At 53.1% G+C, this 27,593-nt stretch overlaps 1 protein-coding gene and 1 long non-coding RNA gene across 10 annotated transcripts in view; one reads left to right on the forward strand and one right to left on the reverse strand.

The window, feature by feature from the left end:
- The window catches only part of JADE2 (jade family PHD finger 2), a 48,161-nt gene extending 22,993 nt beyond the window's left edge, over positions 1–25,168 (reverse strand). For 3 of the 8 annotated variants that reach the window (XM_082623463.1, XM_082623464.1, XM_082623457.1), the window contains exons 1-6: positions 23,514–23,850; positions 19,580–19,763; positions 17,918–18,046; positions 14,561–14,618; positions 12,345–12,433; positions 1,144–1,301 (exon numbers count right to left, since the gene is read on the reverse strand). In XM_082623463.1, the coding sequence (XP_082479589.1) occupies positions 1,144–1,301; positions 12,345–12,433; positions 14,561–14,618; positions 17,918–17,983 (371 nt within the window). In that variant the 5' untranslated portion in view covers positions 17,984–18,046; positions 19,580–19,763; positions 23,514–23,850. Of the gene's footprint in view, positions 1–1,143; positions 1,302–12,344; positions 12,434–14,560; positions 14,619–17,917; positions 18,047–19,579; positions 19,764–23,221; positions 23,274–23,513; positions 23,851–25,083 lie in introns of those variants that run through there. The other 5 variants (XM_082623458.1, XM_082623460.1, XM_082623461.1 and 2 more) reach the window with 5 other exon arrangements.
- LOC309804377 lies at positions 21,779–23,188 on the forward strand. 2 transcript variants are annotated; one of them, XR_014294117.1, is made up of 4 exons: positions 21,779–21,963; positions 22,086–22,260; positions 22,482–22,561; positions 22,799–23,188. It is a non-coding gene; the product is annotated as an uncharacterized lncRNA (long non-coding RNA). The 2 variants fall into 2 exon arrangements; XR_014294116.1 differs by having other exon boundaries at positions 21,779–22,260.
- Positions 25,169–27,593: the final 2,425 nt, after the last annotated feature.

The following is a 27,593-nucleotide window of genomic DNA, read 5'->3' on the forward strand; positions in this document are numbered from 1 at the left end:
TGGGAGCCCAGGAGGCTGAGCACTGCCCAACACCCAATCCTCACTGAGCACCGAGTGAGGCTTAGAGTCTGCTTCGCCTCTGTAATCCCATGCCCAGCATAGGCCTGGCATCAGGCAGGCATTGGGTGTCTGTGAGCCAGTCATAGGTGTGGCTGCCAGGAAGCAACAGTGCCAATGTCAAGGGAGGTGACAGCTGAGATCTTTGCCCCAGGCCTGGTCAAAATGGGCCTAAGTGAGAGCCACAGGGCTGCCAAGGCTGGGAATGAACTGCCAATAACACAAGCTGCCCAGCCCAGGCAAGCTGGTGGGCAGAGGAGGCCAGGACAGTAGGCCCCTGTGTCTCAAGACATGACTTGGAGGGTTTCCCAGGGTGCAGAAAGAAGCACTTGGCTGAACTCTGTCACTGGATGCAAGGCTTACAGCCACAAGGCCACCTCCTGACAAGAGCACCAGGAGTCTCTCTGACCTACAAGAGCAGAAGGCACCAAAGCCCAAAGAGGACTCATCCCTGACCCAACCCTGGCCCAGCCCTGGCAGGAGGGCCTCCTCAGAGTCTGGTCATAGCAACTGCTTCGTGAACATCTGATGTGTGTGCCAGGCACTGGATTCCCTCCTGCTAAGAACTCCTTAAAAAGGTTGAAGAAGTCAAGAGCATGGCTTATCCCTATCTTAAGGAGTAGTTAAAAGCCTGGAGATTTCCCTGAGAAGATCCTCTGGTGGGACCCAGTTTGGATCGACATCAAGCTAATCCATGGCCAGTTTTCACTGAGTGCTCATGTGTGCCAGGTCCTGTGTCCAGGACCTTCCATGCATCGTTTCTCTACATCATCTCGACCACTGCATGGGGCAGGTGCTATTGTTATCACTCCCATTTTACGCGTAAGGAAACTGACACCCAGGGAGATGACATTTCTGGCCCAAGGTCGCACTGAATATGACTGGCAATTTGAACCCAGGCTGTCTGGCTCCAGAGCTGAGCCCAAGCTCAAACTCTTGGCCTGCAGTATTTCTGGAACACTGCAATGTTTTTTAGGGCAAAAGAACCTAAGAATAGAGACACACTAGAAAGGAATCCCTTGACTGGTCCTAGCCTCCCCTTCATCCCCTGCCTATGGCCCCCCTGGCCTGGGCTTCCCGGCTCACCTCACCACGGGCTCTGGAATGGCCTCTGCCCCGGCAGGCACCTGCACACCTTTCTCCCATTCCTGTCGCCATGGGTCTGCCAGGATATAGTAGTCATCCGGGCTGAGCTGGTATGAGTCTGGAATCTTCATGGCTGTGATCAAGTCTGTCCGGAAAACCTGTGGGAGCAAAGGTGGAGAGAGAATGGCTTCAGATTGCCTCAGTGTGATCTGCTTCACAGGCCAGGGCAGGAAAAGGCAAATGCAGAAAGCCCACTCACTCAAAAATAAGTACAAGAATGTACAAAAGCATGTACAAAATGTACATAAGGACAAAAGCAATAAGTACAAGAATGCATCTTCTCTGAACCCAGCACAGTGCTCTGCACACAGAAGATCTTCAATAAATGTGTTGGACTGAATTTATGTGCTCTGACCTGCTCCAGGACAGAATTTGAGTGCTGGACAGTAGTGGACCTCAGAGAGAAGAGGGAAGACTTGCTGAGGAAAGCAAAAACAGTGAGGAAAAATCAGACGGCAGAAAGGCTTCTGTGAATGCAATACTGCCGTGAAGTGACTGTTCAGAAATTTCTGCTGAAGATTCAAAGTTATGTTTGCTGCTGCTACCACAGTCACAAGCGTCAAAGAGTCCAGGCAGGGCTTCCCTGGTGGCGCAGTGGTTGAGAGTCTGCCTGCCGATGCAGGGGACACGGGTTCGTGCCCCGGTCCAGGAAGATCCCACATGCCGCGGAGCGGCTGGGCCCGTGGGCCATGGCCGCTGAGCCTGCGCGTCTGGAGCCTGTGCTCCGCAACGGGAGAGGCCACAGCAGTGAGAGGCCCACGTACCGCAAAAAAAAAAAAAAAAAAAAAAAGAGTCCAGGCAACTACGTGCCAGGGCCTCATGCAGATAGCTGAGGGAGAGCCCAGGGTTTGGGGCAGCCCAGAGAACAGCCTCTCATGGGTCAGCGTCTCCATGGTCTCTCAAGAACAAGGATATCGCGATGGCCTCTATGGGGAAAAAACCTAAAGGAGAGTGGATATATGTCTATGTATAACTGGTTCACTTTGCTGAATGCCTGAAACTGACATAACATTGTAAGTCGGCTCTACTTCAATAAAAATTAAAAAACAAAACAAAACAAACAAAAATAAGTATACCATGAGCCCTGCTTGGTGGGAGCTCTGAAGTACCATTCTCTGTTTGTGATGGGGTAGGAGGAGTGTGTTGAATTCCTTCTCAATCAAGCCCATCCAAATTCCCTCAGGGCTAGGCCGTGAGTGGACGCACCCTCATGCTTTGGTTTTCTTTTGAGCACCTGCTCACTCGGGGGGAAACAGCTCTTCCCACATTCTGTCTGTTGCCCCCACCCCAGAGCAACCTCCAAGGCAAGCCTCAGTGGCAGTGGCAGTGCCTCACCTGCCCTGGCTGCTCGGCCTCACTGGGTCCTCCACAGAGGGCTGCTGTAGGACCTGGTGGCAGCACCGGACACTGTGTGACTTGCTTTGGTACCAACTTTCCCAGTGATCATCACATGAGAATCACAAGTTAAAGGAGAGTTCACATTGTGGAGAGAAGAGAAACCACTTCAAGGAGTCCTCCAGGCCTCAGACCCAGCTCCAAGCCCACTCCCCTCCCCGGAAGAATCAGCATCCACTGGCCTTCCAGAGGCTCGTGACAAGCCATTCAGTGGTAATCTCTGCCTGCAGGAGGCCCCACCCGCTGGCTGTGTGTCTCACTTGAATCTAGGGCTGTAACCACAAGGAAACAACTGAAATGGGGGCACCAAGGGGGCTCAAGGCAGCATCTTGCACAAAACTAATTAATGTCTGCATCTAGCTAGAGAGGGCTCTGGCTTGCAAAAGGTCAAGTTTCTTGAAGACTCTATTTGCCAATATAATTTAATTGTTAAGACTAACACCCTAACATTTAATTAGGGTGCCAGTGTGAAAAAATTAAAATGAGATTACGATTAAATGCTAATTAAACAGAAGATGAAATGTGCAAAGATTTCACAGCCCTGATAATTTGCATATCTTATTAGCAAGTAGCAGGACGGCTGATAGAAGAACACAAACTCAGGTACTGGGTGCTTCTGTGGTATCCTTCGGCACCTCCCTTTGCTGGCTGGGGCTGGGTTATTTCCCTCTGGGGCCCAGTATAGGACCTGGTGGGGGTAAACTGAACCCACAGTGGACTGGTGACTGTCTCAAAGTTCTCCCAACCCTGGCAAGCCACGTGGTACGACATCTAATGCCCTGTTGCTCTGATGCCAAAAGGAACCGCCCAACAGTGAAAGCCTGTCATCTTGCACCGGAAATCAACCATTCAAGAGCCAAGTGTCACTGTGTGCCCCTCCAAAAAGGCACAGGTGAGTTTGAAAGCTCTTGCTGTTCCCTGATCCTGGGCTGTAGTTTAAATGTCACCTCTGAGGGATCACCCTGATCACCCTGACTCAGGGCCGCCAACCACCCGACAGAGCCACTTTCCAGCCCATCATTCTACCTCATGTCTCAGTACTTATACTCCTGAAAATTAACTGGTGTATGCATGTTGCTTGCTTCTTGTCATCTCTCTTGCCACACCTGTCCTATTCTCTGCAACATTCTCAATGCCTGGCAGAGTGACTGGCACATAGTAGGTGCTCAATAAATAGTGACTGAGTGATGATTAAATGAATGAATGAATAAAAGGGCCCTTCAGGGCCCCCAGCTGGCTCCTTGGCAATGCTTTTTGAACCCCCATGAACAGGTGATACACATCATGGATATATCCAGAGCTGAAATAACCCAAGCATGTGGACTGAATGGAGCAAGAGGCAGCCCTAGTCTGTAAGGCACAGACAGAGTGCCAAGCCACACCAGCGGGGGGAGAGGTGGCCCTGACCTAGGAACAGGCTTGGCATTGAGAACTCAAGAGCTGGAAGGGATCCCGTGCTCAATTCAGTCAGGGAGATTCAGGAGAGAGAGAGAGAGAGAGAGAGAGAGAGAGAGAGAGAGAGAGAGAGAGAGAGAGAGAGAAAAAGAGTCCAGTCCCAAGAGAGTTGCAAGTTTCATCTGCGGTCACTCAGGCAGCAGGGGGCAGACTGGACACCAGTGGCCCTTTTGGGCAGAGGACTGATGGAAGCACAGGAAGGGCAGCACTACCTTAATGGTACCAGTCAACACTTAAAGAGCACTGTGTGCCCAGCACCAGTCTAATGGCTGTTCTTGAATTATTAGTCCCTATACCGACTCTGTGAGGTGGGTGCTACCATCATCCCTATTTTCCAGTTGAGAAACCCGGGACTCAGGTTAGTTTAATAACCTACACAAGGTCCTTCATGTTGGAAGTGGCAAAGGAACCCCGATAGACAACACCAGAGCCATTCAGCACCCCTGCACAGCCCCAGCCCCTCTTGGCCACCTGCTCATTGCCAATGCCCTTGAGTTAACCCTAAGCCAAATCAAGTGGTTTCCCCAAGGGCTGGAATATGCAAATCAGACAGTGACCTTCGCAAGTTCCAAGTTCTCCAGTAGCTTTCTACTGTCTTCCCACTGCCCTCAGGCTGAGCTGAAGAGTCTACCGGGCCCCACGGCCACAAGGATGCACAGGTAGTCTCCCTCCCAAGTACTCGTCACCCTTGGCACATGAGAGGACCCTGCTGGGACACTCTTCTCCCTGCCAAAGTGGGAGCAGCCTGTTTCACGCTTAGGGTATTAGTCCAGCCCACATCTGCTCTGGGAAGCCTTCCCTGATGCCAGGCTGAGTTCTGGGCTCCTCTGAACTTCCACAGCCCCTGTACTGGAATCTCCTCGTCTCTTGCTGCAACAGTGCACGCAGGGCCTGACACATGCTAGGTGCTAACTAAGGGTAAACTACTCAAGAGCCTCCCATGGATCTGCTACCACCTTTCTGGGTAGCCGCCCAAGGCTACAGCTCAGTACTCTGTACCTTCCAAAGGAACCCCTGTACATTCATATGAAACCTGTCCACAAATACGGCAACCCAATATCTTTCTGTTTTGAACTGCCAAAGGTTAGGCTTAAAAAAAGGCTAGATTATTCTCCTAAAATGCCTCTGAATTATTTATGAAAACTAAATAAGGTATAAAATGGACACTGACGAACTGGAGGCCTTGCCATGGCAAGGAAGTTGGAAGCTGGAAAACAAGCAATTTTCTAAGAATGTGAATGTTTACTATTTTTCTCTTTTGGCAGAAATTGACAAATTGTCTTTAAAGGTCTGCTGCCTAGCAACCAAGTTCTGCTGAGCTGCTTGGGAGATGTTAATTGTAGCTTCTTCAAACAGTATGAAGAATGTTTAAAGGTCTAAAACTCTAATCTAGTAACCAATGTGAGTGCCAGAGGTGCCAACGCAGCTCTGAAGGGAGCTGAAGACCCTGCTCTGCCCAGATGCAGGGAAACTGCACGTGGCTTGCCCTCTAGTTCCTTTTCCCAAGACTGAAGACCACAAGCATTGAAAAGTCTATCGAGCTTTCTGTACCTATTTCCCCAGAAGAACCAAAAACGGGCTATGCCAGAAAGCATGTCATGTCTGGAGTCTGACATGATGTCCAAAAGCAAATAAAAACAATGACAACAGGCAACTTTCACTCTGCTATGCTAAGAGTTTCTGTATATGATCACAAGATTTATGAATGTTATTTGAACATTTCATCCTGGGACCTTAGTTTCTGCTTCCTTTTCTCAAGGGTGAAGTATTATATCATAGTGTATTTCAGACCAAGAGGCACAAGGGGAAGTTCAGTCACTTAAGGAAAAGCTCCAACACCTATCATATTACAGAATATGATTATTTCTGTAATTATTTGTTTAATGTCCATCTCCTCTAATAGTCAAGCTGAGAGAGGCAGAGACTGCATGTGTCGTGCTTATCATTGTGCCTGTTTGTGGCACAGTGCCTGGCACATAGCAGGTACTCAAGAAATGCTTGTGGAACAAGTGAGTGAGTAAATGAATGAACGCCAGGATTGGTCTGAAGTATGACTAAACTCTGAAACTTCCTGTCCTGTCCTCCTAACAGGGAGAGTACAGACAGAGGGCTGGCCCAAAGCATTCTTCCAGGTGGAACTCAGGAACTGGTCTTGGTCACTGTTCCAAAGCCAATGAAAATGGTTTTGGCCAGGACTGCCTCTCCTTGACTCTGTCCACATCAAAAGTCCCAATGCAAAGCTAGGAGTGCCCCCTCTCTCTAATCTCCCAAAGGATGTTTGACAGTCTGTTCTGAAAGAGCCAAGTAAAATTACTACCGGTACCTCATTTGAAATCACAGTTTTTTTCTGAGCACCTCATCTCATTAGAAAGAACAGCTAATAGTGAAAAGTGATGGCCCTGTTATAGTATGCCAGGTGCTGTGTTAAACGCTATATATATACAATCTCACCCAATTCACATTACTCCCACTTTACAGATGTGGAGACCAAGACTCAGAGAGGTTAAACCACTTGCCTAAGGTCTGCACTGTCCTTTAACCAAAGTAATGCTGCCTGCAAACCAGTCAGCTATTTCTTCTTTTAAAAAAATCTCTTTCTTGGGCTGGAAACTGATAAAGAGTATCTCAGCCAAGAGCATACGTAGATACTTAAAATTAGGCCTAAAACACCAGAGAAGGGCTCTGGAAATAGCCTCCCAGTCCCATTCAAGCTACCACTAGGCTAATTTGGTCAGACATTTACACACACACACACACACACACATACACACACTCAACATCTCTTTCTCTTTCACAAGGATAACAGCACTTCCTGCTCATAAAGAGAATTTATTACACACATTTCTTTTGCAAGACAAGTCCCAGAGGCCAGGAGGCCTTTCCAGTTGGCGGGAGCAGCAATGTTTCCAACTATACGAGAAGTGGATTCTGCCTCCCACCCCAGAGGAAGGCAGTGGGAGGCTCAGAGAGCAGGCGCTTAGCCCAGCGGAAGGGTTCCCCTCACTGTCTGCCTGCTTCCCAGGGTAGCAGAGGAACTGTTGGCTAGAAACACTGCTCAAAACCACAGGGGCAAGCAAAAAACTTTTTTTTTTTGGAGCCTCCTGTTTTACTTCTCAAGTTTGGGAGCATTTTGCTACAACATACGCCATCATTGTTTTAATATAAAATATGTTATTTCAAACATTTGGGTAATACCTCTGGCTCCTCCAAGAATGCATCTTAATTTATCCTGTGGCTTTGCACCCCAGCACAATCTGGTCACCCTTGCCTTCACCCAGGGAGGAAGGGGTCCATTTTCAAAAGCAATGGGTCAAGCAGATATACTGCATTCTCACCCTCCACTCGCTGCCTTTCCTAGGGAAGGCCATCCTTATAGAGGAACTTTCACAGACCCTGGGTCAGGAAGACAATCCACTGGTGGCAGAGGCTGTTTGTTCACAGGGTCACCTCCTTTTCCTGGGCCCTGTCTCAGGGGTGAAAGGCTGAGCACTGGTGAAGGGCCGCTGTGGACCTGCAGAGAAGCCCCATTTTCTCATCTAGGGGTATATACAGTTTGTCACCAGGGCCTAAAAAGGAGGCCAGCTCCTGCCCACCCTGTTCTAGGACTACCCAGGCTTCCATCGCAGGAAGGCCAGCTTCACTTCCACTCACGTGTGGGATCTCCCCCACCCTCAGGCTCCACAGGCCTCAGGACAGGACAGTCATGTCTACAGAACAGTAACTGCAGGGCAGGGCTCTATAGATGATGACCCTGAGGCTCAGAGAGAAGCTATTACTTGCCCAAGGTCACAGAGCTCCTTAGTGGCAAAGCGGCTGCGCCTCTCATAACGGACACTTTCCTGTATAGCACCTGCATCCTGCTGACAGTCAGAGGACAAGCTCCCCAGGGATAGGGCCTGCATTTTCTGTGCCCCTAGCACTAGGCTGGGCCTAGTAGGTGCTCTCAAGTGTCTGCTGAGTTTAATCACTATCACTAGTTCTAGGGTCCTAAAGACCTATGTCCCTGCCCACTGGCTGACTTCTGGGGACTCTGACTTCCTGAAAACACAGCTTTCAGCTTTCTACCTCAAGACAGCCTGCCTAGGGGAAACCCTCACTTCTCGGACTGCCCCTCCATCTGCCTCTTGGCCCCAGGCCTGAGGAAGATACAGCTTCACACAGCAGCCTCCAAACCACAGGATGGCCTCCGGGTCTCTTCTCAAACTGCCCTTCCCACCTATGCCAGGTGGAGGGCTTGGCAGAAACCTGTCGGTCCCCTGGCTGCTTTGGGAGAAGGGGTGAGCTGCGGGGTGCTCCCACCCCCACTCCCAGCCTTTGTTTAGGTCACGGACCCAGGCTGGAAGGCCTTCCCTTCCTCCCTCAACTTCCAGGGAGGACCAAGCCAGAAACTACTGTCTTAGCAGATCAGAGGAAAAGGTCTATGGCAGTAGTTCTTTTTTTTTTTTAACATCTTTATTGGAGTATAATTGCTTTACAATGGTGTGTCAGTTTCTGCTGTATAACAAAGTGAATCAGCTATACATATACATATATCCCCACATCCCCTCCCTCTTGAGCCTCCCTCCCACCCTCCTTATCCCACCCCTCTAGGTGGTCACAAAGCACCGAGCTGATCTCCCTGTGTTATGCGGCTGCTTCCTACTAGCCATCCATTTTACATTTGGTAGTGTATATATGTCACTGCTACTCTCTCACTTCGTCCCAGCTTCCCCTTGCCCTGCTGTGTCCTCAAGTCCGTTCTCTACGTCTGCATCTTTATTCCTACCCTATGGCAGTAGTTCTTAAGCCTGGCTTCCAGCAGGAGGGCTTTTAAAAAGTACAGGTACCTGGGGCCCTACTCCAGAACTTTTAAGTCAGAATTCTTGGGAATGATAAGGGATGGGGGTCTGATATTGGTATTTAAAAAAATAATCTCTGGTCTGTGATCTCTATAAGGCTCTCACAGATATGACCCACTAAGTTATGTTCATGCTATTTGGTGAGACAGGCCAGGCCAGAAACCCAAGGCCTCAGCACAGTTTATGTACTAATATCACCTCCCCAACCAGGCTAATCCCTTCCTCTCCTTCAGGACTAGCCTGGCCGACTTAAGACCCAAGGGACAGATCTCAGCTTTGTTGGGATCCTGCTGGCAGGCAGAGCAGAGGAAGGCAGCAGCCTGTGTTCTTGGGGTCAGCCCCACCTTTCCCCTCCACTGCCAAAAGGGATCCTGGGGCCAACTTCAGACTTAGTATACTTCCACCAAAAATCCTAACCCAGCCTCTCAGGAATCCCAGGGCTTGTTCTTTCAGCCCCCAGTACTGAGGCCTGCAGTCCCCTTTCACTCAGGATGAGGGAGGCCACCCACTGGTTAAGGGCCAGAAGGGAAGCTGGGCCTCAAGGCTTTGGCCCTGTCCAGGGTCCTGACTCCTGGTCAGATCACTTTGTTCCAGCCTGGGGGCACCTCCCTCTGGTGTATAGCGCGCTCCTTGATCTGCACCCTCACGGTGCACAGGTCATTCCAGGGGCAGCCCTGCCAGTGTCGCCTAAACCCAACCCCAGCTCCTTCCATAGCTGGTGGCTTCTCTATGTGCCAGCCCTGCTGCTATGCTAAATACTCCTAATCCTCAAATCTCCACCCATCACTGTCCACCTTCACAGATGCGGAGATGAAGTAAGCCATGGGTCCCGTGGCTCTGCAGCCACCAGGAAGGGACTCCTGCACCACACACATCAACTTGCAAGCATTGAGGCTGGGAACTTGGGCCAGACTGGGAGCAGACCGTGTGAGCAGCCTGAAAACGACCCCACCGGCTTCTTACTCTGGGGACTGAGCAGAAGGGACTCCAGATGCCCTTTCACCAGGTGTCCATAGCCCTCGGCCCCCAGCTCCAGCAGATTATAAAGGCCTTTCTCTCCAGCCCATGCACAGAAAGAGAAGGGACAGCCCAGTGAAGAGATTTACTGCAAACGTTATCTGCCGCCAAATCCTCGCTTTCATCTCCGCCTTCTCATGAGCCAAATAATTTGGAAGCTTTCATTGATAGTTTCCTCTCTGCCCCACGATAACTTGGAATTTATGCCGGCTATGGCTCAGCCTCCTCACTTAGGGGACGAGGGAAACCTCGCAGGCTGCTCTCCAGCCTGCTGTGGGAGGAAAATCCTGTCCTTGGCGACAGTTCAAGGCGGGGAAGACTTCCTCAGCTCTCCTGGAGCCTAAGACTTGAGGGTGGGTGTCTCCAGTCAGGCTTCAGAGCCCCCTGCAGAGGCTCCTGGGTTTGAACCCAGGGCTGTGCATGGCCAGTCCCCAGCAGGGCTGGGGATCAACACCCTTGCAATGGTTTGACTCTATTTTTAGGTGGGGAAAGGTTCAAAGGCCCTGCGCTGGAAAACCCAAGAGGCAGGGGAATTCTCAGCCCCATGCAAATCACCCTTTCCCCTCAGCCTCTGCTTGACACCTGTTTCCCCCCAGCCTGCCTGCCTATCCCCGGTGTAGATGGCAGCATTGCCCCAGGGATCTCCGCCTTGAGAGGAGGCCCTTCCTCCCACTGGGGCTTGAAGTGGGAGTCAGGGGAAGGGATTAAGCCAGCCCCAGGGCCTCCCCAGAATTTCCCCTCTTTTCTCCAATCTGAATAGCCCCTGAAAGCAGGGGGCAGGTGGGATTCTGAGAGGCAGGTTCCTCAGCTCCAAAACAGGCAGAACAATTCCTGCCTTCCAGGGCGAGGAAAGCACAAAAGATGGCTATTGTTTTGCTAATCTAACCCTAGTAGTAATTGAGAGCCCCTGCAGCTCTCAAGATGGGGGTGGGGGTAGAGGGGTGGAGGGGTGGTCCCAGGGACCCCCAGGGCCCTAGCACATTCTGCATCCTACTTCCCAGTGCACATGAGCACATGCCTTCCACCCACTGAGCAGGGCTAGACCAGGAGGTGCCAAGAGCCTCAAGAACAGCATGCTCCCATGCCCACCTCACCCCCTGCTTTCATTCCAGTCCTGACTGCATTCCTGGAGATACCTCCTTCCATCTCCACCGCTCCCCTATAGGGCCAAGGGAGGACACTAGGTTGGGGGATGGGAATGGGAGGTTTCAGGTCTCAAAGGTGTCCCCACCCCCAACCCCACAAAAGGAGAGTTCCAGGGTAGGCCAGCTCCCGGAGGAGGCGGGAGAGTCCTTTTTCAAATGCAAGGTTCTTCGGAAGACCCCCTCTAGGGACTGGCTCATGATAGCAGCTCCAGGATGGCCCCTGCAGTGAGGGAGGGGAGGGGAGGTTGCCAGGCTCAGAACAAAGACATCCTCCCTCAGCCCGGGCCAAGTGCTCTGCCCCAGAGCTCGAAGCCTTCCCGCCCTTGGCGTGATTGGCCCCAAGAACCTCACATCTTGGCTGTATAACATTAGGATCCTCAATTTCCTTATTATAACAGGAGGGTTAAAAAAGGAGTGTCTAGCCCAGTGCCTGGCTACTCTGTGGGCTGCAGAACAATCTCTCTCTTAAGGGTCAGATTCAAAAGCAACCCCCTTCTTGGGTACTCAATGCTTTGGCAGCCTCATTTGGGCCAAGGGTCTCTTCTGTGCCCAGTGCAATGCATTAAAGACCTAAGAGGGAGCGATGAGGCTCTAGGATGCAATTTTTCAGGGGCTGCAGAGGCAGGATCGCATGTCCATTTGTCTACCCACCCCCAAAGCTCTTCTCCACAGCTCCAGAGGCCATAAGTACCTCTACCTGTCCCAAGAAACAGGGTCAAAGTAAGGAAGGCTTAAAGGGCAGATGCGTGTGAAATGGGCATAGTAAGGAGTGGATGACCTAACTGGATGACTGAGGACTCCACCCTTCATCCCTACATCAGCAAATCTTGTCACTCTAGGCTCAACCCCCAGAATGTCCCAGGTCCTGTTTCTTACTCTACTGCCATCACTCAGCTCTAAGCCACCATCATTTCTCTCCTGGACAACTGCCAAAGAATCCTCCCCGCTCCCACCCTTGCCCCACATATTCCCTCCTCCTCACAGCAGCCAGTGGGACCTTTCATTAAAACAGCAGACTATATTATTACCCTGCTTATGATCCTTGAAAGGCTTCTCCTCTCACTCAGATCAATAGGAACATCTTTACAACAACCTACAAGGTTATGAGAACTGGCTCCCCCACCCCTTCCTCCCATCCACTCTACTCAGCCATACTGGTCTTGTTCTGCAATGACTGCACCCTCTGCCAGGAATCCTCCCCCCCGCCATATACCTGCACTTCCCCCATACATCCCTCCCTCTCCTTCCCACCTCTGTTTCATCCTTCTCCAGGATACTTGTCACTACCCACCTCTGAGGGTTTCTTTTCGTTCTGCCGGGGCCAGCCTGATTTGGTGCTGCTGGGCAGTTTGGAGCATCTTGATGCAGATGTAGCGTGACCTGCAGAGAAAGAACAGCCCATGAGGGGCCCCTGGAAGGCCAGGAACACCATCCACCCATGTCCAAGGAAAGGAAGCCTGTCAGGAAAGCTCTGGCTTGAATGTTCAGGAGGCGGAGACCTCTGTAAGCACCTGGTGGACTGCCCCTGCTCTGGGCCTTTCCAGCGATGAATGGGGACATGATGCCTCCTCTACCCACCAACCAGAAGAGGCCTGGGAGGTGAAAGGCAGTTGGACAAGGACTCAGTATTAGCTTCCTGTGTGTGATCCATGACACGTCCCTTGCCCTCTCTGGCCCTCTGCTTCCTCCTTGGTGAAGGAGGGCTATAATAAGCCTTCTGTGGCCACTCTCCACCCCCACTGCTGATCAGACACTCTGGGATGATGCCCAGTGGGTATGCAGAAGTGAGACAAGGTAGTGGGAAGACTGCTGCTCTAAAGCAGACCCACAGACTAACCTTGAGCCCTGGCTCAGCCACTTACTAGCTCCTCACCCTGGACGAATGACTTAGTCTCTCTGAGCCTCAACTTGCTTTTCTATAAAATGGGGGCAGAGAATAACTATCTTCAAAGAGTTGTTGTGAGAATTAAATGATATCATGCCTGTAAAGTCTTAGCGCAGTCCCTAGCACACAGCGCTGCCTTGATAAAGATTACCTATTATCAGTAGGGTCTAGAGGCCCTCGCTGGACTACACTCAGGTTGGCCCCCACTCCTATGGGTCAAAGGAGCAGCAGCTACGGATGGGTAGTGGTGGGGACTGGTGAAAAGGGAGGATGCTTCAGCCTGGCCCAACTCCAATGCAGAAACAGGGCTCAGCTGCCCACATGCTCTCCCTTGCGGGTGCCTGGCCCTCAAGGGTTCCTTTGCCTGAAATAAAGTTAGAAGCAGAGGATGCAGTTCTTCCTGGCTCTACTGAAACAGGCCACAGGCAGCGTGACTGCGGCCACAAAGGGCCAGACGCTGTGATCTACTGCTGCAGGGAGGAACAGCGGGCCAGGTCAGACACCAGAGCCAAGCTGAGCAAACAGACCCCAAAAGACAATGAGTGAAACCTGGAGGGAGAGAAGGGGCTGGGACCCGATTTCTCATTCTAGTGCATGTGTCCTCAGGCTCCGGGGGATTAGAGAACTCCGGGAGCTCTAAGGGGCCTTAGGAGATCTCCCCAATCCCAGATGCTCACCACATACGTGAACAAACTAAGGTCTACAGCTGCAGGGCTCCAGGCCCGGCCTCCCTGGCAGTGCAGGCTCTTCCTCAGCCTGGGATTTCACCAGAGGGCACCGCTAAGTGGGATGTTCCTGGCAGAGAGTCTCTCCTACACAGGGCAGAATGGAACTCTTTACTCCGACTGGCTCATGCAGGCCCAGGTTCCTAGGGCATCTAAGAAGAGCTGCCTTCTAGTACCAGAAAAAAGCCCTCACCTGACACAAACCTCTCTTTTCGCCTCCGTATTTCAGAAGAGGCTCCCTAAGCCCCACTTTCTCTGTAACAGTGCCCCCCGCCCCATATCCAGGGCTGGCACACCCAGCCCCCGCACAAGTCTACCCTGAGGTTCTGTTGCCAAGATCCCATGAAGGTCAGACTCCTTCATTAATTTTTTTCAGCAAACATTTACTGATCACCTATTATGTGCCCGATCTAGCTGGATACAGCAGTCAGCAACACATGACCCCTCTTATCAAGGAGCTTACCTTAAAAAGGAAATGATACTTGGTTAGGAAATGATACTTATCAGGTCACTATAATGAAGAGTGACAGGTTTTTTATCTGTTGTGTGGACACTTCTACAGGGCCCTGACTCAACGGCAGGGCCAGAGGGAGAGGGGTGTGTTCCTAGCAGCCAAGAACAGCATAGGCAAAGGCCCAGAGGGGAGTTGATCTGTTCCAACCAGAGCAAAACACATGGGGCTGAGAGCTAGAGGGTAAAGGGGAGTCGAGTAAAGAGGACAGCAAGGCCCTGGAGGCCACAGTCGTGTGGGGATTTTCTCAGGAGCAGAGGGACCTGGCCTGGTTTATGCTTTCATCAACATTGAGACCATGGGGCAGTGTCCCCCCGGTCTGGGCCTGTGGGCCTGATGATCGTGCAAACACTTTCCCTGTAGGAGCCCCAGATGGAAGGCCTTACTGTCGGTGGTGTCAGAGTTGTCGCTGCTGATGGAGTACTTTCGCCTCTTCTCTTCCATCTGCAACGAAAGGCAGGCCCCATTATACTCACAGGCGGCTTGGGAAATCCTCAATCTCTCAGAAAATGGCCCAATAACCTACCTCCCCACACGCACCCCACTGCAGAGAAAGAGTGAGAACAAGGTGGTGCCCTAGCCTTCTCCTCACCAGCCTCACCCTCTCCCCGCCCACCTACATGGGCCCTGGGGCTGGGAGAGGGGGCGGCATCTCCCACCTCCTGAGCCCAGAGCCTCAGACGACGGAGAGTCTGGTCAAAGATGAGGGAGGGCAAGGGGGGTCAGCAGCCCCAGAATGAACAGAGACCAGGACCTGCCCAGTGCCAGCTTCCACTCAAGGAAACTCAGGCCCACCGAAGAATCCACTCTCACCTGCAAGTTACAGGTGGTACCCTGCTGGGTGCTGAGGAGGGAGGGCACAGGAAATAAGACTGACTCTTCCAGGAGGACCAGGTTATCGGAGTTGAGGGACAAGCCAGTCCAGACAGCACTGAGGGCACATACTGAGAGCGGCAGCCAGAGGGGTGTGGAAATGGGGTGGGGGCAGGGAGGCTGCAAGCTGGGACCCTGAGCCACACCAGGCCCAGGGTGAATGGGCTGGGCTGGGCTGCCCTCCCTCCCCTCAATGTCCTTCTCCAGATAAAAGTAAAAACCAACTTTCTCTCCACTACAGTATTTAACTTCGAGGTAGGAGGGGCAGCTCTCCCATCCTGAGCTCTTTCCCCTACCCATGCTATCTCAGTTCCTAACAACCTGGGGAGTTGTGAGCTATTAGCTTCTTTTACGGAGGAGGCTCAGTGCCTTGTCCTGCTAGTGACTGGCTGAACTGGGATTTGAATCCACGTGGTCTGATCTCTGAGCCCACACTGAGCTGCCTTTGTGCCCTTGTCAGCTCCTGCCTCTTGGAAGTGCTTTCCCACCCACTATTTCCTCTAATCCTGCAGAGTCCTGGGTGGCAGAGCCTGCCCTTGTCCCCTCTTGGAGGGGAGCACACTGAGTGGCTTATTAACCTGCCCCGGGTCTCACAGCTAGTCAGTGGCCGAGTCCTAACGTGAGAAGAGACCTGGGGCTGAGGGCCCACAGTGCTTTCCACCGTGCTCCTGTCAGTCTAGACCCTGGGCTGCCTCACTGTCCACAGCAAAGGACAAGGAGCCAGTGTCAGTAGGGAAAAAGCCCCGCTGCCCGTCCCAGCTGCAGGCCAGCCAGGCTCCCCACCCCAACTCGGAATCCCATTTGCCACCTGCTGTCATCCCAAGTCTGCTCATGCCCAAGCCTGGGGGTCACCTTATTTGACTGTGGCCCTGCAGAGACCAGGGAGCATTGGCTTTCTAAGGTGGGGTGTGACTACCCAGAACTCTGAGCTACTCAGAAGTACCCTCCTGCCTCATACTTGACCTTAGCCAGGAGCTTCTCTCCACCCCCGTGTCCCCAGTAGCAGGATCAGGATGACAGGAAGGTTCACTGGGGCTGCTTGCTGCCCAGCTCCAAAGGTGCAGGCAAAGTGCTCTCTAGAGGGTGTGGGGGTACGGAGGGATGCCTGGTGGTGGCATGGATGCCAAGGAGGCAGGAACAAGAGCTAAAACTGCTAAGCACCCATTGCTTGGGGAGGGGGTGCGTCCTGGTACACTGGGACCTCACTGAGGCCTCAGAACAGCCCTTTGGTGCTGGTGGGCCTGATGGCTGCTTCCCTTTTGCAGCTGAGGAAAATGAAGCTCAGAGGTTAAGTGACTTGCCCAAGATCACAGTGCTCATAAGAGGTCTGACTCAGAAGACCATGTTCTTGACCTTTAGGCTACCCTGCCTCCGTGCAGCAGAGTGCAAGCAGCCCAGTGGCTCAGGTCATACACGGAATGGGGCAATAATGCTCCACCACCCACAGCTGCCTATCCTTGCTATCCTCCGGGGTCTGAGTGTGATGAGGTGACTTTAACAGAACTCTTGACTCTAGCCTACATCTTGCCAACCCAGCCCTGTCACAGGTGGAACAGGAGTAGGGGGAGAGGTGCTCTAAGTGCACCCACCTGTTTTCTCCTGCAATCCTCTACATGAATTGCATTTCTCTTCATTTCCAGAAAAGGGGCACTTGTAAGCCAGGCTCTCTCATAGCATATAAAGTAGGAGCACTGGATTCAGGGAGGCCAAGTTCAAATCCTACCTGCACCCCTCAGTAGACCAGGGACCTTGGAAAAGACACACCTCCCAAAGGACACAAACTGGATCTGGAATTTTACATAAATCTCCTGAACTTAAAATGTTGGCAACTGATTCAGATTTTTAAAACACTTTGAGAGGGCCAAACTAAACACATCTGTGGGCCAGAATCAGCTGGTGAGTAAATGAGAGCAGTATAAAGCCCTTAGCACAGTGGCTGGCACTCCGTATGAGTGCTGGTTCTTAATTCCACAGCGGACTCGGGCCAGGTGGACAGTCCTCCTAACCAGCACCCGCCTGAAGGCCTCCTCAGCGAGGCAGTGAGCCTGTACAGTAAGCAAGGTCCCCTACAACAGGACCTCTTGACTGCCAATGACCTTCTCACTGCCTAGGACCAGAGTGCCCCGTTGGCGTGCAGACCTGCACCCCACCCTCAGCCAGCCGCCCGTCCAACCTGCCCTCCGTGAAACACCCCAGAGTCCTCCTTAGCAGTGTGTTATTAAGGGAGCAGATTCTGCGGTGGCTTAACTGGAATAATAACTAGGCTTCAGAGGGAAACCACTGCTTTGCTTCTTCCCTTTGAGCCAAGTCTGTTCCAAAGGCCTCCCTGCCTCAGGTGAGCCTCTACTGTCAGTGGCTAATGAAGCCCCAAATGAGGCCTGGGCTCCCCTGCGGCATGGCATTTTGCCCCATGAAGGCCCTCTCCAACCCAGCAAAGGAGACAGGGAGTACTCTTTTACCAAAGCTGAAATCCAAGGCTATACATGCAGGTGGGGGATGGGAGTGCCAAGACATGGTCTTGGCCTCTGGTTTTCCTTTTCCACTGCCTTCCCCAACCTCTCCCAAAGCAAGGTCTGCTCTGGGAAAATACCTCAGGGTCACAAGGCACTTGCTTTTAGGGACAGAAAGTGCTCCTGAAACCTTACCTACAAAGAAGACTCTGGGAAAGAAAGTGTCCCCTTCTCCTGCCATTGCCACCAGCCCACTTGCACTCCCACACCGTCCCCAGCACGGAGACACACACGGCTGTCCTTCAGGTCCCCTCTTTGAGTCTCCTCAATGAGCAGCAGCCCACAGCCTCCTCCGCCCCACCGCCAACCCTTGCAAGTCCAGTGGGCACTCCCTCCAGGACACAGAGAGAATCCACCCACCTTTCCCCTCTCTCTACTGCTACCATACTGGTCCAAGCCAGTCTCATCTCTTGCAGGACTCCTCATTCATCTTCCAGCTTCCGCTATGGCTCCCTCATAATCCAAGATCCACACAGCAGCCAGAATAATCTTCAAAAAGCATAAATCAGATCATGTCATGCCCTATTTAAAATCTTTCAAAGGTTTCCTGCTGCTCAAAGGGCAAAACTCAAGCTTCGGACCATAAGACCCTACGTGATCTTACCCCTGCCTACCACAAACTGACCACCGCCCCCATCCCCACCACTTCCCAGCCAAACTGGCCTCCTTTCATTTCCCGAAACAAACCAAACAGTCCATGATTCAAGACCTGTGCACAGGTGTGCTCTCCGCCTGGAATGGTCTACGCAGCCTAGGCACATCTGACTTTTCATCCTTCAAGTTTCTGATTAAACATCACAGAGGTCTATGCCAGCTGCCTTATCTACAGAAAGCCAACCACCCAATCAGTCAGCTTCCTCAGAGCACCCATCACAATTCGTATCTGTTGAGCTACTTGTTGAATGTCCTTCTCCTTGGGAATATACATTCCACGAGAGTAAAAGGCGCAACTGTTTGGATCCCTGCTGGTGCCCCAGCACATAACAGGGGCTTGGTACACATGGAGTGACGAGTGTGTTCTTGTCTCCTCCCTCTAGAAGTGTGGGACCACACAGCCCAGCTGGCCTGCTCGCAGCTTGCGGGAGCAAACACCCCAGCCCAAGATTTCGTCCCGTTTGCATAGCCCGCCTTCCCTGTCTTAACCTCACACATTTTCCAGGAGGCTTTATTTGGTTGGGCTCCTGGCTAATGATCAATGTCAACTCAGTAATAGGGCAGCAATTTGGTGGCAGATGTTTTCTTGGCAACACTAGCCATTGGTCTTAGTGGGGGCCTCGGGTCTGGACTTGAAACACCAATGCCCAATGCCAGCCCCCTTTTAAAGACCTCTCCACAAATAAACTCAAATAAACACCCTGGGCCTCCATTAACGCCCTTCCAGCTGACCCTGGAAACAGTGGGCCTTTCAGGCCTGCTACTGCAGCAGCTCCCTAGGCAGTTAAAACACCCCAACCTGGCCTCTGGCCTCTCCTCTCTGGGGGCCACCAGGTCTACCCAGCCTGCCACCACACACAGCAGGATTTCGTCTTCCTCCTTAAAAAAAGAGGGGGTGGGGAGGCTTTCAAGCAGGCAATTTACCATTCCAGACACAATCTTTCAAAGAGAAACAAAAACTCTCCCTGTCTGAGGCAGACCACTAAGGCGTGTATGTAATAAGATGCTAATACAATTTAATCATATTTCGGCTGGAAAACCTGTCCTCAGAGCCTGCTTGTGTCGGGAAGGCCAGACATTCAGAAAACAAGAGCTGCACACTCTTAAACCATTTTAAATGGGGGTCAGAGTCCCACTCTTTCCTATCTCTCATTAACTTTGATGCCTTCTCAGGGACAGTAACTGCCATGACAAAAGTGATTTTATATACACAGATGCTCAAACTTACTTCTCCAATCATGGGGGAGCCTAACCCTCCTCCAACACCCATCATTGCCCACCTGCAATTCCAAGTGTCCCAGGGGGCACCCATCTCCCCTAGAACTCACTGTCCACACCCACCCTCCAGACCCAGTTCTGGGGACATACCAAGGGGATCCTGGGAGACAGAAAGGGGTTTGTCTACTTTGTCCTTCAGCACCTTCGCACACTACCCTCCACCTCAGAGAGGGCAAAGCTCAGTCCACTCGCTCCCATGGATGGCTGCCCATTGGCAACTGCAGGGTCCTTCTGATCCCTTCTTCAGAGAAGGGAGCTGGCTCTCTGGCCTAGCCTAAAGGGGAGAGATCAAAGGTCAGCTGCATTTGGGTCCTATCCAGGTCATTAATAGTAAGAATGGCTAATACTAATCAAGTGCTTACCACGTCTGGCTTTGTGCATAGTCTTCTTTATGCAATATATCGCTTAATCCACACACCCACCATGAGGTAGGTACTGTTATTAACCCCAATTGCAGATGAAGAAACTGAGGCACAGAGCAATTGCCACAGCTGGTGACTGCAAAGCTAGCATTCAAACCTAGACTGTCTGGCTCCAAATAGTGCACCTTGCCCCCCTCCCCCCCTAGGAGGTACAGTGTACAATGCACAGACCTACAACTCCCAGGTATGGCTAGGGTATTCCAGATTCCTATGGGTTTTCTGAGAATCTTCCTGGGTTTCTCATCTTTGAGACACATAGTGAGGGTCCTACGTGGAGGACAGGGCAAGCAAGGGGTACCCCCCCTCCTCATAACTCTGACTTGGCCTCCCCTTGGAGAACCTAAAGGGAAAACTGTGAGGCCCACAAAGAGCCTGCTGGATGAGCTGTTAAGAATTTGGACTGGAAGCCTCTGACTTGGGTCTTGGGAATAAGACAAGTACCTCCCTGTTACCTGGAACACTGATTAACCAGAATAACTTGCCCCCAGCCTCAAGGATGTGGAAGTCAGTGTCAAAAGCCTAACCTCATGATTCTGGAAGGACTTGGGGGCTGGGGACCAGCAGTCCCACCTCACCTGTCAATGAAAGCTAAGTGGAGATTTCTGACAGCCTCTTGGATCAGTGTTATTGGCTGTTTAGCCAGGCAATTTAGGGAAAGGAAAAGCCAGTTGGATGGGAAATGTTCTGGACACATTTGCTGCATCCCGAGCCCAAACAACTCTATCCTTAAACACTTCAACTCCAAAAGTGCTGGGGAGACCCTTGGCTAAACAATTTCAAAACCAACATTCACTGCAAGTCTTGCTGCCTGGGGCGAGGACTTCCCTCGGTGAGGCATTTGCTGTGGAACCAAATGCTTTTCCACTCTAAACAACAGCCAACAGCACTTGGGACAACTGAGAGGCCTCCAGATCAAACAAACATCCCTTTTTTCCCCTACCATGCAAACTTTCTCAATAAATTATTCGCCCACTTCGGATCAAAGCCTGTTTTTGCAGCCTGTGACCTAAAAAGCAAATAGCATCTCTTAAACATAAAAGCCCTCCTCCCTGCCTGGGTCGGCTTTATTACTCATTCCTTCCTCTTACAGTTACTCTGTTGTTATTTTCCTTCTCTTCTTGTTAGATCACTTTGCGAGTCCCAACCCGCCTAAGGAAGATGGGATGGGAGGGATGGTGCCTTCACTTGGGGCCCTAAGGTGGGAGAAGAAGTCAGGGTAGGGGAGAAGCCAGCACCCTGGGAACCCAGGAGACAGGGCCAGGCCTGGTTGGCAGCTCCCTGCCCAGCTCTTCTGCCAAATGTCCTACTGGGAATTTTACCAGTGAAGGGAGGGAGTTAATGCCACCCTGGCAGGAGGGGCCAGGCAGCCCTACCACCACCCAGGCCCAGGACTCGGTTTGCAAACATAAACGTTAAAGGGACATCCTCACAGCTTGTCTGGACTCAAAGCTCAGGGCTCCTCCCCCTTGCAACAAAGGCAAGGTGGCAGGTCAGTCGTGCCCACTCATCTCCTCAGTTCGCAGTGCAAACACGACGCCTCCTGATGACACCCTGCAAACTCAGACCCTATATGAAACTTTGTGTCTTGGAATCCCACAATAGATGGGGGCGGCGGGGGCGTGGGGTAAAGGAGTGGGAGAGAATGTTAAGCGCGGGGCAAGGTTTGGGAGTCTGCAGAGACCAGAGGCGCCGGATGCTTCCTGCCCTTGGCACCAAGAAAAGGGAAACACAGCCCTTCCCGTTCCCAGTAGCCCAGGGCAGGAGATCTGCGTTCAAGGTGCTAAGGAAAAATGTCCCGGCCGGCAGCAGAGGTTAAGAGGATTGGGAGGGGGTGGCGCGCGTCTCCAGCCTGCCCCTAAAGGCAGTCCGGGGGACAGCAGGCTGGAGGCGCGCCGGCGTGATTCTGACCGCGGGAGCCGGGAGGAGGAGCCGGAGGTGGCTGCGGGGGGCTCCGGCCCGGTCGAAGGAAGGGCAAGAAGCGGTTCGGGCCGGGGGTGGCGCCGGGAGGTGGCCTTGGCCCTCGGGGCTGGAGGAGGGGCTTAGGCGTAGCGGGTGAGGGCAGCCGAGCCCCTTGGGGGGTGGCAGCTGTGTGTGTGGGGATGGTGTGTGTGTAGGAAGGGTGGGTGTCCTGGGCCTCTAGAAGCTATAGCGAAGGCTTCCTGCTTGTCTCGCAGACATTCCCCTTTTCTGACATTAAAGCTACGAGTCATCAAGCTGACCCCCTCTCATCCCTTGGCCTGAAGAAGAGGGTGTCTCAGGGCCCAGGGATAAGCGGGAATGGACCGGAGGGAACCACAAGTCTGCACCCAGGCGGGGAGGAGGCGGGCAGGAGCGGCTCCGCAGGCGCAGGCGAGTGGGTGGGAAGGAGGGAGGGAGAGAGGGGAGAGGGAGGAAGGAGGTGAGGCCGGGAAGATGCCTCTGCCGGGGGCGGGGCGGGGCCGGGGATCCGGGAGAGGGACTGCAGCGGTGCTTGGTGGGGGCGGGGGCTGCAATGTCACTCATTTGGGAGTCAGGTGTGTAAGTCCCAGGCTCGGGCCGCCGCTTGCCTACATCTTCCCGGTACTACCCAGGGCTCAGGGGTGGAGGCGGACGGCAGGGGACTGCAGAACCGTCCCCAGAGCGGGACGCGAACCGGCAGACTTGGGAGAAGGTAAACAAGGGCCACGCCCCCTGCCGTCGCCCCGCGGGCGCGCACCCGCCGCTCCGGCCGCCGCCGGTACATTTCCACTCCCAGCGCTTCTCCCCCGCTGGACTCCCGCGCAGCCCTGGAGGGGGGGCTGCCCCCGACCCCCAGCCCGCGCCCCCCGCGCTGGGACTGCGCACCCTCCATACTCACCTGGAAAGGGTATCCCCCGCCCCTCCAAAAAACTGTGCTTAATTTGTGCAGAGCCTCCGCGTCCGGGAGCTGAGCATGCTGCCCCCGCGTGCAGAGCCCGCGTGCACCCAGCCCGGAGAGGGGGCGACAGGGCGGAGGCGGTGGCCCCCGGAAGGTGTCTGGGACCGGACCGGCTGCACGTGAGCCCAGCGCAGGGTCATGTGCACCGGCTCAGCCCGGTTCGGCGCCCGGACGTGCTGCGTATCAACAAAATAAACTCGGGGAGACAGGAGGGCAGATAGCCCCGGGTCCTCCGAACCCACGTCCCCCGCCGCGCGACCTCCTCTCCGCACAGGTCTCCAGCCGCAGCCCCTCCGCCCTGCCAGAGCCCGCGGGGCAAGTTGCAGCCCCGGCGCGCCCCCGCCCGCCCGCGCCCCCTCCCCGGCCCGGGGGCGCTTTGCCGCAGTCATTAATAAAGAAGGTCGCCAAGCTCACCCTTCCAAAAGTTGTTGTTGCATGCGCCCCTCTCAGCCTCCCCGCAATGTACTCTTTAAAACACGACTGACCAACATGCGCAATCTCTCTCCCCTGTGCTGTGCATCGGCACCCCCCCCCCCCCCGCCGCGCGCTGGCTTCCTAGAACAAGCAGCCAGCAGGAGAGAGAGGGAGCGAGCGAGCAAGAGAGAGAGAGAGCGCGAGGGAGCGAAGAGCGCTGGAGATATGTTGCAAAAACACAAAATAACGCCGTGGAGATGCGCAGGGCCAGTCGCCGGGGGCTGGATCTTACCTTGCTCCGCGGTGCCCTTCCGAGGGCCGCTACCCCCGGCTACGCGCCGCGGCTGGGCCGGCGTGGGAAGGATGCTCCTGAAACCCGGAGCTCCTGGGGCCGGCGCGGGCGGGCGGGGGGCGCGCATCCATCCGGGGTCGTGGCGAGGGAGGCGGCCGGGCCCGTGGGGTCCCCGGCACCGCACCCTGACGGGGACTGTCAGCCCGCCAGACCTAAGCCCTTGCCGCTAGGAGTGGGTGCAAAGTAACTCCATGGACGCTTCTAACCACCCCCCCCAAATAGCCTCCAACTGCGATGGCCGCGGTCGGCACCATTCACCAACCCCCCTGTGTATGTTTCTGTTTCTTTTTAAACCAAGACTTCCTTGTGATCTCTTTAGAAAAAAAAAAAAATGTGTTGGGGTGGGGGTGGGGTGGGGGCGGGCGGGAGGAGCGAGGGAGGGGGAGTAGCCACTTTTTTCTTATTCACTCGGATTTCCACTCCTGACACCCCCCCCGCCCCTCCACCCCCCCTCGCCCAGTTGTTTGGCTTCAGCTGCGGGTTCAGGTAGCGTTGCAGGCCTCCGGGGGGAGGGTACCCTGCTGGACCGCCCTCTTGCCTGCACCTCGGGCCTGGACTCCCCACGGGCTCTGGGGCGCCCCCAGCCCGCCCTGTCCCCAGGGCCGGGCCCAAGCGGCGGCTGCGCCCGTGCAAGTCCCATCAGGTCTGCTCACACTTCACACACTCACACACATACCCCGCCCCTCCACTCTCTCACTCACACTTTCTGCTCACACCCCGCCCCCTTCGCGCCCCAGACCCGGGCGGCGCCCCCCGCAACCTTAAAAAAAAAAAAAAAAAAGCAAGCTTATACTTAAAAAAATCTTTTGGCGCCATATTAATGACGTACTTAAAATTTGCCATTTCTCCCTGCGTCAAAAAGACGTTTCTTTGCAAATAACAGCCTGAAGGCGACACTCGCGGAGGGAACGAGGTTTGCACTGGGCACCCCGCCTCCCGGGGTTCCAGCGCTGGAAGACCCTCGCTCTAGGCCCCGATCCTGAATCGCTGGTTTTAAAATGCGAAACGAATAAATCGCGTGGCGTTTCGCAGCGCCAGAAGTGAGCAGAAAGTGCTGGCAGGAGCGGAGGGGAGGGGCGCGCGCGAGTCTGGGGGAGGGGGCGCGGCTCTCCTCCCCCACCCACAGCAGATGGAAACTAACATGCCGGGCGGGGGAAACTTGAAATTGTGGGCGACCTCAAGAAGGAGGGGCGGTCCGTAGAGAGGGTCCCTCTCGGGTTCGTCGCCCCCTTCCCCCGCCCGAGTGCCTCCTGGCGCCCAGCTCTGCCCCGCATTTCCGGGGGGTAGGGAACGCAGTGATGGGTGGGTGGGTGGCTGCACGTCCTGGGCCCGGTAGGAGTTTACCCCGGGGTAGCCACCTCCCCCTTGCTCGTCCTTCCCAGTCCCCCTAAAGGGTTAAAAACCAAGGGGCAACTTCCAAGGATTGGCACTTGGCGAGGAAGCGGGGCGCCCCTCTCCCCACCCTTCGCCTCCTCGCCCCTCCTCCTCCGGCTCCACTTCCCGACTTGACCTTGTGGTGCACAAACAGTGCGCTGGGATCCTCGCAGTTTCTGGAAGAAGAGCTTGCGCTCGCCAGGCAGGCGGGCTGTCGGGCGGCTCTCGGGCGGTGGCGGGGCCTTGGGTCCGTTCCCGGAGCCGCGGGCCACACCCACCCAACCCGCTGCGCCCGCCGCGCTCACCTTCTCTCGAGGAAGGAGCAGGGCTGGCCTTCTGGATGGGGAGAAGTGGGGGGCAAGCTGCAGCCTTCTCAGATGCTCCCAGCTAGGGAGGGGGTGGTCCGGTCTCAGGCGGGGTTTGGGGGGGGAGACCTGGGAGCCTGGCCCAATATCCTCAAAGCATCATTGCCAACTTTTTCTTCCCCCTCCTTTTTGGCTGCCCCTCAAAGATGGTCCAATAATTTCTTCACCTCACCTTTGGCTTTGAAGGCACGTGGGTGAGTTGTGAACTGGGACAGAAACCACCTTCCCTCTCCAAGACTGAAGTTTGTTTATTCTTTCTTTCCCCTCCACCCCTTCTGTGGAAAGATAAATATTCAATTTACATAAGACGACATTTATGTGACAATTAAGAAGATCCCCCGGTGGAATGTTGTGAACACATTTGCTTATAGGAGAAATAAATCTAATAATAAACAAACTCATAATAACAGCACAAATCCTCTGACAGGGCGGATTGTCTACACAACAGAGGGAGATGATGGATGCTGAAATAAGCACTTTTGCAACAGGAAAGGAATACGAGCTCAAAGAGAGTCACTGCAACATTTCCTTGGCCTTCATTCACAAAGTCTGGGGGGGCTTGTCTGGCAAGACTGAGGGGCTAGGTATCACCTCCCAATTAGACCTGTTCTAGCTTTTAGTGGTCAGTTGGTAGGATTTTCCCACCCTCAAGCTCAGTGCCTAGAAACAGATGTTGCAGGTTGTGAGCATGTAACAAAATGGTTAAATACCTGGGCTCTAATCCTGCCTCTGCAGTTCAGAGGTTGCTTCATGTGGGCAAGTGAATTCATCTCTGGGTCTCTTTTTCCTCTTTTGTAGAATGGGGTAGTTGGAGGCTTCCCGAGGCCCTGTGTGTGTGTGTGTGTGTGTGTGTGTGTATACACACACACACACACACACACACACTATATGTGTACAGCAGGGCCTGGCTCAGAGTACGCAGTGCACATTAGCACTTTTTCCTGGTGCCTACATTTTGGAAGGGTGTGAATACACTCCCTGAAAGCTCTTAGCACTGAGAAACTGAGGGACATACACAAGATCTCCCAGTGTGGGCAAAAGGGAAGACCAGGAGAAAAAACTGTAAATGATTGTGGCCTTCATGGTCAAGATCCAGATGGTAGCCACACATATGAGGTGAGAGTGGAGGTCCCAATTTACAGTGGCCCAGTTCAAGGGGACCGCTCTTGTTGGGTCTAGATGCAGAGGGTTTACATGCAGGAGAGGACTGGACAGGCTCCTCCTCTTAGCCATCAGGATCCCATGGCAAGCAGTTATAAAATGACCTAGAGGAAGAAGAGGGAGTGGATGACCATTTTTAGGGCACCTGCTCTGTGCTGTGGACTGTTAGTCATCCCATTTCATCCTCACAAAAACCATGCTACCTATTCAGAAAGGTTTAGCAACTTACCAACAGTCACACAGCTAGCAAGTGGTGGCAGAACTGGCACCTAGTCCAGCAGACCCCATGACCTATGTGTTTTCCATTTTACCACACTGCCAGAAATAAAAAGTATTAGTATTGTTGGTTTGATCGGGGATGGGAGCCTGATCGCTATATTGGCAAGAAAGAATTTTATGAGCAGCACTTTGTTTCTGAGGTACTCCCCTGAGTTTGGGTATGATCCAGTTCACCTAAAGAGTCCTTGGAAGACACTTCTTGTTTAGGATCGGGCGCTCCATCAGAATCCTTGACTTCCCACAGCTCTCTGCTACTGTTTAAGGTTAACCTTGGAAATGTAAATAGAATGATAGCATTAAAGCTAATTATAACTCCTTAATCCTTCTTAAAAGTTTCACAAATCATTCATAAACTTTTTACAGAAAAAAAAAAAGAGAAGAAACATGGTGTCCTTAGAGATGTAATCATTCATTTTTTTCAACAAATATTTATTGAGTGCCTTCTGTATTCCAGGCATCATTCTGGGTGCTAGGAACACAGCACAAACATGACAGACAAAACTGCGTATTCTCATGCAACTCACTTTCTAGTTAAAGGAAATATACAGTTTTTTTTTAAAGTTAAAAAAATATTATATTTGAAGGTAAGTGCTGTGGAGAAAAATTAAGTAGAAAGGGGGATAGGGAATGTGCAATTTAAATAGAGTCCTCAGGGAAGAGCTGGCTGAGAAGGTGGCTCTTGAGTAAAAGGAGGTGAAGGAATGAACTGTGAGAGTTTATGGAGGAAGAGCATTCTAAGCTAGGGATTCTTAACCTGGAGTCATAGACACCTCCCTCCAGAGGTCTGCGTATAGAATTCAGGGGGTCTCAACCTTAGACAGGAAACAAAAACTATATTTTA

Source organism: Mesoplodon mirus (assembly GCF_964341445.2).
Source record: "Mesoplodon mirus genome assembly, chromosome: 5".
Classification (NCBI taxonomy): Eukaryota; Metazoa; Chordata; class Mammalia; order Artiodactyla; family Ziphiidae; genus Mesoplodon; species Mesoplodon mirus.